At 44.6% G+C, this 13,488-nt stretch overlaps 1 protein-coding gene across 2 annotated transcripts in view; it reads left to right on the top strand.

The window, feature by feature from the left end:
- LOC119373335 (arylsulfatase I) overlaps nucleotides 1–13,488 on the top strand; it is a gene marked incomplete at its 5' end in the record, with an annotated part of 45,725 nt that overhangs the window by 13,880 nt on the left and 18,357 nt on the right. For both annotated transcript variants that reach the window (XM_037643362.1, XM_049420301.1), the window contains 3 exon segments: nucleotides 4,179–4,374; nucleotides 8,168–8,333; nucleotides 8,505–8,602. In XM_037643362.1, coding sequence (XP_037499290.1) covers nucleotides 4,179–4,374; nucleotides 8,168–8,333; nucleotides 8,505–8,602 — 460 coding nt within the window.

The raw sequence follows: 13,488 nt of genomic DNA, 5'->3' as shown, positions 1-13,488 counted from the left end.
TAAGCTCGGAGGAATTCCGTTAGTCGTGAACAAAAATTATCATCATCACGAACCCGCACTCGCTCTCTTCGTCTTCTGATTCGCTCCCAGAACACGGGCACCTATTTGTGCGGCGCGGGATGCAACAACTCTAACCGGCGACAGAACAGGTACACAGAAACAAAGAGGAAGAGAGGACGAAAGAAAAGAAATAAAGGTAGAGAAAGAAAGAAATTCTAGGGGGGGAAATTATTCGCGGGCGAGATTCGCACCGGCCTACTCACGATCCGAAGGCGAGCGTCTTAAGCACTCGGCTATTCAGGCACGCCAGCAGTGCACAGAATAACCTTATAGAGTACAGTATAGCATAGTGGTGAGAAAGGCAAGTCAGAGTGGGGAGGAAGGAAAGAAGGAGAGAAAAGAGTGACGCGTAGCATAGAAAGAAAGAGAAATATAGAGAATGAAAGACAAATGAGATAGAGAGAACCAAAGAAAGATACAGAAAGAAATAGAGGGCGAGAGAAAGAGATAGAAAGAAAGCGGAAGCGACAAATACAGAGAGAGAGAGAGAAAGAGAAGAAAAAGCTACGTTATCAGCTAAACTATGATTGATAACGAAATTATTATGTGCATTTCATAGAGAGCTAGAGAGAGAGAGGCGAAAATTGTGATACATGAACTTCGTTGGTTATACTGCTGGTTTGGTGACCTCCTTAGTCAAGGAGCACACGTCACCTGGGTGCCTATTTTGCCCTTTTCGATAGTTGTCGTTGCCATTGGAGTTGGAGCTAGTGAGTTGAATACTACAACAGTGTGGGTAGGGATGGGGGTGGGGTCATGGTGGTATTTCTCTAGCATTCCCGTTCCATGCTGTGCTGGGTGTTTGGCTTGCGGGTGAATTTTTAGACTTATGCCTGGCATGTAGGCAAATTAGCTGGTATATGGGCACGTGTCTGTGCATTGTAATGACTGTGGGTGTGTAGCGTTGTTCAAAGAAGGCACAGTGGTATTCAGGAATGCCGATAAGACTACGAGAGATATTGTGGAAGCCGCCTTGATCGCGAGGGCCGGTGATAGCTGTGTCAGCTGCCCGTCGGTGGCGTTGACTGCTAATGTATTGGCCTTTCTTGACGCGGCAGGTTTTCATGCGCGATGAGTAGAACTTTCGCGTACGGATCTATTTATACTGTTGCTTTCGAAAATAAACAATCAGTTGAAAGTTAGCGCCTGTCCTGTTGTCTCTTCTTCGTGCGTGTGTGTTAGCGCTATGCCCCATTCTGAAGCCTATAACCAACTCGCCCAAAAAGCCGCGTTGACGAGCTTTTGTCACGTAGGTAGTCCTGGATGTTGGAGTTTTACCAAGTTTTTCGAAATTTCTCTTTCGTTCTTCCTCTATTCCTTTCTTTTAATTTCTTCTTTCTGTTCTTTTATGTATGACTCTTGTGCCTCTGTTTACTTGTACTTCTTTCTTTACCTCTCCTCTCATTCTTTCCGTCTTTTTCTTGGTCTTTCTGTCTTTCCTTCTCTTTCTTCCCTTTCTTTCTCTCTCTCTTTGTATTTATCGCTTCCTCTTTCTTTCTATCTCTTTCTCTCACTCTCTATTTCTATCTCTCTCTTTCTATGATTCTCTCTCCTTCTTTCAATGCTTTTCGTTACTCTCCTCCTTTTTCTCCTGGTCACCCTCACATCTGTCCGCCTTCCCCTCACTTCCCTTTCCCACACCATTGGTATACTATACCATACAAGCCTATTCTATGCCCTGCTAGCGTGCCTGGTTAACCAAGTGGTTCAGACGCTCGCCTTCGGATCGTCGGTAGGTTCGATTCTCGTCTTACGAAGAAATTTTCCCCAGCTAAAATTTCTCTCTTTCTCTACGTTTATTTCTATTCCTTTCTCTCTCTTTCTCTCTTTCTTTCTCTCTCTCTCTCTACTCGTTGTCTCGCCCATCAGATTTATTGCATCCCGCGCAGGAGAAATTGGCGCACATGTTTTAGGAGCGAAGCAGAAGATGAACAAGACGACGAAGAGAGCGCGTACTGGTTCATGATGATGATAAATTTCTATTCGCGGCCCACGGACTAACGGCCGCCTTAAACAGCTCTACGGTCAAAATTTTCCGTGGTGTAGATGTTACTTATACAGGTTTGTAATTCTCAATGTGTGCCTTTCTGCCTCATTATTCGAAGGTTTGATTTCGGCCGCTCTCCGGTAATGTGGTAGGGCACCGACACGTAAAGATCTGGTCAATACAGCATACAAGTACTCAGCACACCATTCTGCATAACGATTCAAAAACGCGTTTGGTATACCATCGCGTTCCGGCGAATTTTTAATATCAACGTTTTAGAGCAAGTGACACACCACTCTAAGAAATAACATCAGATTATAGCAGGAAGCGATACAGAAAAGTTGGGAATACAATCATTGTCTTTTGTGAACACCGACTTGAAATATTTGCTCAATGCAGAACAGAGGGCAGTCTCGTCTTTTACACATTTTCCGTGTATCATGAATTCACTAGTGACCCCAGATTTAGGTGAGATTTGGCGCCAGTATCTCTATGGAGACGTAATAATGAAGGAAGGCAAGAGCGTTTTGTAATATATTTCTTTGTCACAAATTCTTTTCTGCTTTAGTTGTTTTGAAGTTTCTTCAATTACATAATTTAAAGCTATATATTTGTTCTTGATTTCATTTTTAACCTTTTGAGCCTTCGCTGCAAGCGTATAGCGCCTCCCTGGAAATTTGTGGGTTGCGGTGCACGGATGTTTTTGCAATTTTGGGCACAGAGCACTGTGTACACTCATAGACATCAGCTTTAAGGAAAAGCCATAACTCATTTACCGTGCAAGTGTTGTTTCTGAAATCATCAAGGAGAAATCGAGCATATGGACAATAGATTCGCCATCAGCACGAGACAAATTATGAAATAAATGTACTGTGTTCCGGCGGTCAAAGCAGACATTTAACAAGCAAAACAGAACAGCTTTATGAACACCATCAAGACCTCAAAATATCAGGTCCAATCTGCAGATGTAATGTAATTAGGGTTTTGCGTGCCTAAACGTAGATACGATTATGAAACACGCCTCAGTGGGGGCTCCCGATTAATTTTGACCACCTGAGATTTCTCAACGCGGCGCTAAATCAAAGTACACAGGTATCCTTGCATTTCACGTCCATCGAAATGCGGTGACGAATAGAACCTTGAGCTTTGCAATGCAACCCGTTACTTGCTAAGCCACCACGGCTGGCAAGATCACACCTTGATTTCAATATAAATCAAGCGGAGTTGCGCATATTACACATTTATACGATGTCGATGTTCACCTTATTTTTAGCTTATGCGCATTTTGAGCGTGATGCAACTGTGCTGTGGGGATCCTTGTAATATTAAGCAAAGCTTCGGCAGGGTTTTTACACACGTGGAAAGTAACGGGATTATTAATACTGGGTGTCTAGAGCACAGAAAGTAAAAGATTATTATCCAAAAAGCTGAAGCTCTCCGGAAAGTTGGCTCACACTGAACGCACCAAATAAGGCGCACACAGACCCACACGTAAACATGTAAGCGTACGCAAAAAAATGTGACTCTGCCGAACTCTGTAGCTGTGTACGGGCATGTGTTAGAGCCCTATATGGTGTATTCACTGATATATAGGATAAATGCTATTCTGTGAAGAAAATAAAATACCGCGACATGGGATAATAATTATAAGAATTGGGGGGGGGGGGGTTGAACGTCCCGAAACCACGATATGATTATGGGAGACGTCGTAGTGGAGGTCTCCGGAAATTTTGACCACCTGGGGTTCCTTAACGTGCACCTAAACCTTTGCACGCGGGCCTCAAGCATTTCGGCCTCAATAGAAAATGCGGCCGCCACGGTCGGCATTCGATCTCGCGACCTGCGGGTCAGCCATCGAGCAACATAACAACTCGACCACCGTGGCGGGTACCGTGACGTGGGACGAGTTAGGGAACGCAGGGTACTAGTCCCATGCCGCGATGTTTTAAAGCATTCTCATGACGTACCAACCAGCCCCAACGAACACGCTGTTGGCGCTACTTTGTGTTTTTAGTCTTTGTATATGTATGAAAATACTCAAGCCATCCACTGGAAAAATGCTTCCTTTGAACGCTAGTCCATCTTCTTACCTATCACCTTTCACCATAAAGACCGGTATCATTTGGGGCAGGTGGCACTTGGGTTACTGCGACTGGACGCTGACGCCGACTCGTCGTGGCTTTGATTCCTTCCGAGGTTACTACCTAGGCTCTCAAGATTACTTCACCCACATGACGTCAGGAGGCAGAACTAGTCCAGAGATTGAAGGATACGATTACCGCAATTATGAGTCCGTCGACGAGTCGGCAAGAGGAATTTATTCCACGGTGAGTACGCAAAATATACACTGTGAGCTGCTCACCTTCAGCATTGTGCGAGTTTCTGCAGGATAGTTGCTAGCAAATTGACGAATAATGACGCTACACAGAGTCACACACACCACAAAATTAAACATATCTTAGTTAGCCACTGTTCTTGTATTGCACTATCATTACATTTTGTGTTAGTGAAAACATGCTAGAAGTCAATAAGGTGTGATCCACTGCTGCATCTATCTCAATAGTGAAAGTGTATGGTTCTGGTTAATGTGTTGAGACAAGACATAAGTTGGCTGATGTGATGTTACTATTACGCCAAGCTTGTTCAACCGACCGTGAGGGCCATATATATCAAGCTATGGATGTTGCTGTCCAAACAAACCTTCTCGAGCACGCCCGGAGTCCTTGTAAACTTTGCCAAAAGGCCCAGACAACTTGCTGTGTAGTGTGAATATCAATAGCACGGGGCAACTCACACACAGCGTTGAGAAAACCATTAAAATTTCGACTTTCATAGTACCTGAACCACTTTCGTAATGGTTATATCTATTATCCATTATTCCTAAACAGGAGCGTAGGCTTTCATTTTTACCCCAAGGGGGTCAGTGGGCAACCTAGATGGCACCTTCGAGAGGAGGCGGGGATGTTGGAAGACGAGATAAATATGCATTGAGAGAGGCCCGGCAAAGATATCAGTGTACTGTTGTTATTAAAATATGAAAATGCGTTTACGCATGCTCGAGTTCAGCAGTTACTACATACATACAACCAAAAGTGCATTCCATATAACTTGCACTGCTACGACTGGGGCTGCTCTGGTTTCCAGCCCGAGATGAGTGGGATGAAATCTGAGGCGAAGAGGGCTAGTGCACCATTCTCTCCTGCAACTGAAGCTTCTGTTTGTTAACAAAAGCCCATTTGCGTATGCTCGATATTGCAACAACTGTGCAGAAAGTCGGAACCCAAAGACCATTTTTAATAACCTCAAGAAAATCACATGCAGTTTTGACAGCCCGGTCTGCGTCCTTGTTCGTGATGCTTCACAGAACGAGCTTTACGTGTATACAAGTTTGACGCCATCAGAAAAGACGGCTGCTATGAAAGTAGTGGCCTATATAAGCACATCTGGTTTCAACAACCTGTTATCTCGTGAAGGAACACTGCAAGCTAAATGAAAATCGTTTGAATAAAGGCGCCTCACAGCCGTATCTTTTCGTGGAAAGCAGTAATTCGTTTGACTTGAGTCACCAGATCGCCTTACCTTTGCGTGTGGTGTTTGCTTTTTATCTCTATATTCAGCGCTATCTGCAAAAAAAAAACGCATTATTCACATTTTCTTTCTCTATTCAACATAAACGCAAGCGCAACCACAGCGGTGCTTCTTCTTGCAGACAGGTGAAATAATTTCCTGCGCCTATGAATAGCCTTATTAAGAAAGAAATAGATAAGCAGAATGGCAAGTTGGACGAGTTGGCGCGTTCATTTCTTGAAGAAAAACGGCGCAGGAAAAGCGATGTTAAAAAGTGAGGGAAGGTACACAGTATGCCTAGCAGCTGAAAGTCCATTGTAGAAAAAGAAGAACTTGCACGCAGGGGCCGCGCATGTCAAGTGAGGTCAACTTCAGAAAAAAATATTTCTGTCATTAGTTCATCAATAATGAAAGCAATTTTTTCTACAACATCACTCAGGGTTGATTAACAAAAGAATCTCAAGCCTTGCAAATACGAAAAGTTTGCAATACTTCTCGTGTGGACTGGTTGTAGTGCTTACACAGAGCCGCAGTGACGGAGAAACCGCATGTACAACCGCAATATGTGTAGTGGGATAGCAAATGAGGAAGTCAATCTGTAATGACTGGGTATACTGTTCGTGTAGCCGTTTATTAATAATGCGGCCTGTTTGTCCAATATAACAAAGACCACAGGGTAATGTAATGCGATGAATGAATGAATTCAACCTTTATTTCATGGAAGAGGACGGCTCTAGGCCGCAGTGTGGGAATAGGTAAGGAAGTAATTGTTGGGTGAAAAGCATAAGTATATATATATTAAAGTTATATCACTTCTTGTGAATTCATCGAATGCGCAGGATTGCATCTGTCTTCGGTATTTGTTCAATAGAGTCGCTCTCGCACGAGATGCTGGAAAACTTCTGCACCACTTCAAACAGGTCACTTATACTAGCATAATTCGCAAGTGCTTTTTGAGTTCATCATTAGATTGTGGCACATTTTCTAACGTACTTATGTGATCACATGGCAGGTGTTGGATGTCTAACCTTCCTCGCGAGAAAGCTAAGCAACTCGAAATGAGGTGGTGCAAATCTGCTCTGCGTAATTCCTGACAGTGTGGGCACCGAGGAGAAGTGTTTGAAATTTTTCGTCTGGCTCTGATTCGTTTGCCAAGTACACGAGATGCGCATGCTGCATTGGCCATAACCTTCTTCATTAGTATCTCATGCTGGTGATTAAGTCCACCCTTGACGCTTAAGATGCGCTGGTGTAGCTTGTAATCGCCTTCGTTTACTGTCGGTTTTAATTTTTAGGCGAATATAATGCATAAGTGCTCTGCTAGGAGAGCCTTCGCTTGACATTTTAGGTAGGGATTGAGGTGTGCGAGGTTTGGCGACAAGCTGTGGTGTTGGGTGCACCACAAATAGTCAAGCCCAACCGCTTGAGCGGCGACCGCATAAGCGGCTTCGTTTCCCCCGTCCGTGCCAGTGTGTCCCGATGTCCACAGAATTTCAGCATTTATTAAACAACTCGTACTGCCCACAAAACACACTGACATGGTTTACAGCACAAATAAACCATAGCGCCCGTGTTTCTTACGTGTTCTTTTTGTACTCGTCTCGCTGGCTCCTAAAAGTTATTGATCATGTCTTACCAATGCCCCTAAACTGCCACGATTGTGATTTACGGCACAGCTTTTCCAACTTTTGGAACGTTTTTACGGCACAGCTTTTCTCTGCTTTTTTTTGCTTCCAGTGCGCAGATTTTCGCTCATCTGTTGAGAGCCTTGAAAAGATAACATTGACTCCTTAGCGGGAACCAACATTTTCTAGCCCTTGTGCAAGTTTATGCGCATGGTAATGAGTGTGAAGTTCTTTTTCGTTTCTGTCACATCAGCTATGGCCTTCCGTTCACCACGTTATTTTTTAACTCTAATCAATCGTGTGACGTCCCCCGCTTTTCGTCTTCGTTTTTGATGTTCTGTATTGCTTCATGTTATCAGATGAGCAGCACACATCGCAGGCAAGGAATAAGCCGTCTAATTGTGTTTTTCAGAGTACGTGCCTTTTTTTTCTGACTAGATTCTGCTGCGACGCACCTTGATTCAAGCTTCGTCACTTCATCGTCACACGTAGCTCCGGTGTGACTTATCAGAGTGGCCGGCGCGTTTCCAGCGTTCCAGGCGCAGGGAATTTTGATATGGAAATTACAATTTGATGGTGAATTTCTCAAATCATGCGTGAACATTAGGATTTCTGAAAAAATCGGTATGTCATAAACTGCGGCGGCCTACAACCTTTCCCATAAACTACTGCTCTCAAGTGTATAATTAAGACGTTCATTGAGCAGTTTTTCTTATTTTTCACTTCAGTGACACTTTAACGGCGGCAAAATATTTGCGCCTCAACGTAGAATTCATGTGCGAAAACAACAAGACGCTGACTGGCACAGGATCTTTCGTTTAGAAAATCTGCATTGTCTGAAAAGTAAACACTCTGCACTACATGCACTCAGTGTTGGCGATAATATTTTACAGGTGTGCACCTAATACATGCCTGATCTTTGTTTCAGACGCTGATAACACAGAACGTTCTCGACACAATTGAAGAAAAGTCAAAGAAAAACGGACCTGTGTTTCTCTATGTGGCCTTTCAAGCTGTGCACGCGCCCTTACAGGTGCCAGATGATTATCGAACTAAGTGTTCAAGCTACACAAAGAAGCGACTGAAAATATGCGGTGCGTTACTGCGTTCGAATAATTTTAGGATTTCGATGCCAATTTGAAGCAGCATGGACTTAATTCAGTCTAGATGACTGTTTGCAACTGAAGGTGCGAGGAAGAAATAGCGCTTTTGTAATAATTTCTGATCATTGTGGCATAAAAGTACATTTTTTGCGATCTTTTCAGAAATGGCAGCTGCCATGGACGATTCGGTGGGACTCATCGTTGAAAAACTAAAGAAAGTGGAAATGTGGAACAATAGCCTCTTCGTCTTCATGAGTGATGTAAGACACTATTCCCGCAACAGATATTTATTTTGCGGATATATGGAAACTTTTTAGTTTAGTATTTTTATTGCAATAACAATTATATGGATAGTCTCTACGGGTTTTTGCCGTCGCCATTACCGTCGCCGTCATGTCCTTCCGGTATAAAGTCCAAATTGATAAGATCCCCCCCCCCCGCGCATTGTATGTTCTACCGCGGGTAAAAGCGCGCGAGAGGGGGCGACTTGGCGGCTGAAGCAGAGATTGAACAAGCCGACCCATTTCCTTCGCTCGGAGGGTGCGTGTGATAACATCACCCCGCTAGGGAGGCCTGCCGTCGAAGCACACAGAAAACGCCTCGCCTGTCTTTAACGACCATGTAAAGGGCGCGAGGTGGGGGGCGGGGGTTGTCGCGCGCGCAGCCAATTTGAACTTCGAATCTAAGGGCGCGGTCGCGATCACTGGCGCGCGCGCTATCTCGAAAGCCATCACAGCGGGCTCTTAATGCGAAGGGACTATGCGCAGAGCATCTCTACCTGGAACGGCCGTATACTCTTACATCAGCGTTTTGTATTTACGCGAGATCGGATACAAAACAGTTAGCAGCCAGCCTCACTACGTGTAACACTACAATTTGTTGCTATCGCATTCATTGCTTCGCCCTTGCGGTTAAACTGTGACTTTTGTATGCTCAGCAATACAGCAGGGCCCTTATCTTTTCACTGCACTGTTTTGTGTATGAGCATTCATGACTAAAATATGACTGAATTTTCTAAAGCCATACGAAGGAAGTATTCCGCAGATATTTGATTATTGCAGGTGACGCTTGTTTTACATCTCCAATTAATAATATCATTTCATATGTATATATGCACATTAAAGAACACAGAGAAAAAAAAAGATGGTGCAGGTTTACAACTGCCACCCAGAGGGGCACAACTCATGTCTACTCTTTCGGAAGGAGAAAACATTCGAAGAAACGAATATAGGAGAAATGAAACACGGAAGAAAGGCAAATATTCAATCAGAGAGACTCAGACAAGTAGTAAGAAAACCGTAAATAAGATAAGTAGGAAGCGGAACGGCGGTTATAAATCGTAGGCTAGATCAGTTTTGCTGAAAAAGGTTTCCAGAGCTCGCGATTCTCTAGTTCACTACACTCGCGATAGACCTGGTCACGTCGAGCATCGCGCACTCTCGGGAACAGGCGATCGTCGAGGGCAGCGCACTTAATTTCATTCAGTTCGTATCCCTTGATCCTTCGTCGGACAGCAGGAATGATATGTCCCACTTTTTTGTTCGCCATGTTCTATTTTTTTGAGATCCAAACCACTGATTCGATTGCTCTCAGACCTTTAGTAGGAACGCGTGGATGTTCTAGAAAGCGGTTGTGGTAGTTGTTTTTATCTTCTTCGCGAGGTGCCAGCACATATTAGTGCTTCAAACGAAGCATTCCGCATGCACACGCTGTATCCTTTATCAATCAGATTTTGGCACGCTCTCCACCCGATTCAGCGGGAGCGGTATGCTTGAAAAGTTTATTTCATGCTCACGAGTTCTTAAATATGCGATTATAGTGGTTTTAAATACGAAGCATTTCTTAGCGAACCTCAGGCACTTTGGCCGTTTCTATCTATCTATCTATCTATCTATCTATCTATCTATCTATCTATCTATCTATCTATCTATCTATCTATCTATCTATCTATCTATCTATCTATCTATCTATCTATCTATCTATCTATCTATCTATCTATCTATCTATCTATCTATCTATCTATCTATCTATCTATCTATCTATCTATCTATCTATCTATCTATCTATCCTATCTATCTATCTATCTATCTATCTATCTATCTATCTATCTATCTATCTATCTATCTATCTAGCCGCTTACGTCTGGGCGCTCTCCTGGGCGTCTCCATAGGTTGTAATATACCAAAGTTCGCACTGCAGAGGAGCAGTGTATGAAGAACACGATTCACTGGTCATGACATGAATAACGCAAAATACCTGTCGCGTACGTCATGAAACCGTTTCTCTCAGTCGCGTGTGGCACATACCCGCATACTAGAGTTCATGCTAAGCGGGTATGTGCCACAGCTGCTACAGAGTCTCAATCAACGCAGTAATCGCGAGCATAGATATTGATAATAATAATAATATTAGTTGGGGCTTCACGTCCAAAAACCAAGGTATGATTATGAGAGACGCCGTAGTGGAGGACTCAGGAAATTATGACCACCTGGTGTTCTTTAACGTGCACTGAAGTGCAACCGCCGCGGCCGGGATCAAACCCGCGACCTTCAGCTCAGAGCCGAGTGCGGTAACCGCTACACCACCGCGGTGGGCGCAAATAAATTGAGGGAGCTGAAGACAGAACACCCCTGGAAGACACTCGGCTACCACCCAATCGTCGACGTGGTCGGCAGCATGGACCACGTGCATTACGGAAATGCTTCCTACAATAACACTGCCGAGAGGACCGTGCCCCTCATTACCGGCGACATGAACATTGGTTTATCAAAACTCAACAACGCCTGCTCCACTGCATGAAAGACGGCTTGGATGTGAACAGGGCATCGCAAGACCTCGTTGTCACGTCCAGGACAGGAGGCATCACATATAATTTCTTCGGAAGGGGCATCCACGATTTCCACCAGCTGTACTATCCTCGCACTTCACTACACTTAGACCCCTCTAGTGACGATCACGAACGGATCCGATAACAAGTCCTGTCCAGCTGCTCGTCCTCACTGATCACGGTGATGATGACCTTGTTCAAAAACTGTCAAGTACACCTTCCAGACATCCACACGAGTTCGTGAAACGTGCGTGCGTTGTCCGTCATAACGGACAAGTATAAGCATAACAACTTCAGCGCAACTGTAACAGCTACAACTGTGACTGTAACGTGTACGTGCAGTGCGCCTGCGCGTGCCACTGGGCCGTGTGCATATCTACAGATATTTTTCTGAATACGAGTAGCGACTGTCCTATGCATCTGTGTTGCTTCTTTGTCTTGTTCGAATTCGTGCTACCCAGTATAGAAGAATATAAGCCCTACATATCAGCTTACCGCGTCTGGTGTTGGTAACACCCATGTTGCTGTTGTCATCGTTGCGCAACTGTAAATAACTGGTTATATAACACATGTGCGACTCTTCCACATATGTGTGTGCGTATACCATTTGCACATTTCTCCAGCATCGTTCCATCACATTTCGCTCATTGTGAAAAAATACGCCACGGTCACTTTCCCGCGCATGATTCGCATAACATCGATTCCCACGGTATGTGGGATCTACCAAATTTGATTCGCTCCTACCCATACAGTTTCCTCAAAATTTTGTCCAATGCAAGGTTGCCAAACTTTCAGTGATATATTTCCGAAAGCGTAGCCTGTCTAACATTGTGCGCAACTGATTGCAGTATTCAATTTTCATTCGGCTTCACGCAGGAAAGTGTCTTTCAGTGGAGTGTACTGAAAGTGTCTTTCAGTACACTTGAGCTTCTTCCACAGACAAAAATTAGACTGTTGCAGGCATACCTAGTACCCACACCTGCTGCCCCAGTGCCGGTAGCAAGTGGATTTACAGTGAATATTTAGTGCACCTTTTTTTTGTGACAGAGATTAAGTGTTTGTAGGCTTTGTCCTTTGGGGCTTTTAAGGCAGCAGCAAGTTTGCATAAAAAATAAAAATGTACATTTTCTTTCTGAAACGACTGCCTTTCAGTGGTCAGTGGGACACATATGTCCATATTTTTCTCGAAAACCCTTTAGAATTAACTGCAGACATGACTGAATGGCGCAAAAAAACCACAGACAAGGTAGAGACGACAGACAGGATGGAGCGCGAACATCAACTGAGCATTTATTCACAGAAAAACACGAAAAACACAAGCTGGGTAGAAGGATGCGCAACACGCAAAATATGACTCAAGCACGCCCCATTAAACGTCACTAACTATAACCCTTCCCATGCTTACGCAACCCACACGTGCCACACCTAGCCAAACTCTTCCGTGCGCATATTTCTTTCTAAGAATATGCATTCTTTATTGCTGAGAGCCAGTGACGGTGCACTCACACACCGATCACCCGCTTTTCTTATGCGAAAAGCCTCGAAAATTTCTCTGTCTGTTTGTCCTCTCAAGCGCCTGAGCACACGGGTGCAGTTAAACTGCGCTGTACACATACACCGTCGGCAATGGTCCGCGAGATGTACGGCAGCCGCGACAGCACCGACAGCTGCACGGTGTTCCCTCAAACGGTCGTTTAAGCAACGTCCCGTCTGACCAATGTAGAGCTTACCGCATGACAGTGTAATCATGTAAACTACTGCAACGGAGCATTCTACGAACTGCGTGGCATGCATTTTTACACAGGCGCGAACACCCTCCACGGCATTCACAATGCGGCACATCTTGGAGAGTTTTGTCGGCGCAGTAAAACCTACAGAAACGCTGCACTTCAGTGCTGGCTTTTTGAGACGGTGCGACACTTTGTGCATGTACGGCACCGGTACATGACGCACCTGACTGCACTGCTCACTGAGCCCCGTGCTTGGTCGAGCATGCTTCACTTCGGAAATGAGGCTTTCCGCTACAGACACTATGGTGCCGTCAGCGAACCTCGCGCTTCGCAGTCTATTAACCTGGTACATCACACTCTAGGCCACCTGGTCCTCACAGGTTTTCTGCAGGGCGGCTCGAAAGTAATTCACTGCTATTCCCCTTTTGACGGTCTTCAAGTGGGCCGAATTATAGTTGAGGATGGGTTTCTTACTTCGGGGGCAATATGCCCAGCAGAGTTTACATTCAATAAACTTAATGCGGAGATCTAGGAATTGCAAGCCCCCCTCTACTGGCATCTCATGTGTGAACCTTAGCCCGCATGAATT

Source organism: Rhipicephalus sanguineus, chromosome 11, assembly GCF_013339695.2.
Source record: "Rhipicephalus sanguineus isolate Rsan-2018 chromosome 11, BIME_Rsan_1.4, whole genome shotgun sequence".
In the NCBI taxonomy this organism is placed as follows: Eukaryota; Metazoa; Arthropoda; class Arachnida; order Ixodida; family Ixodidae; genus Rhipicephalus; species Rhipicephalus sanguineus.
Note: the sequence above shows the minus strand (reverse complement) of the source record. Positions and strands in the feature narration are given on the sequence as shown.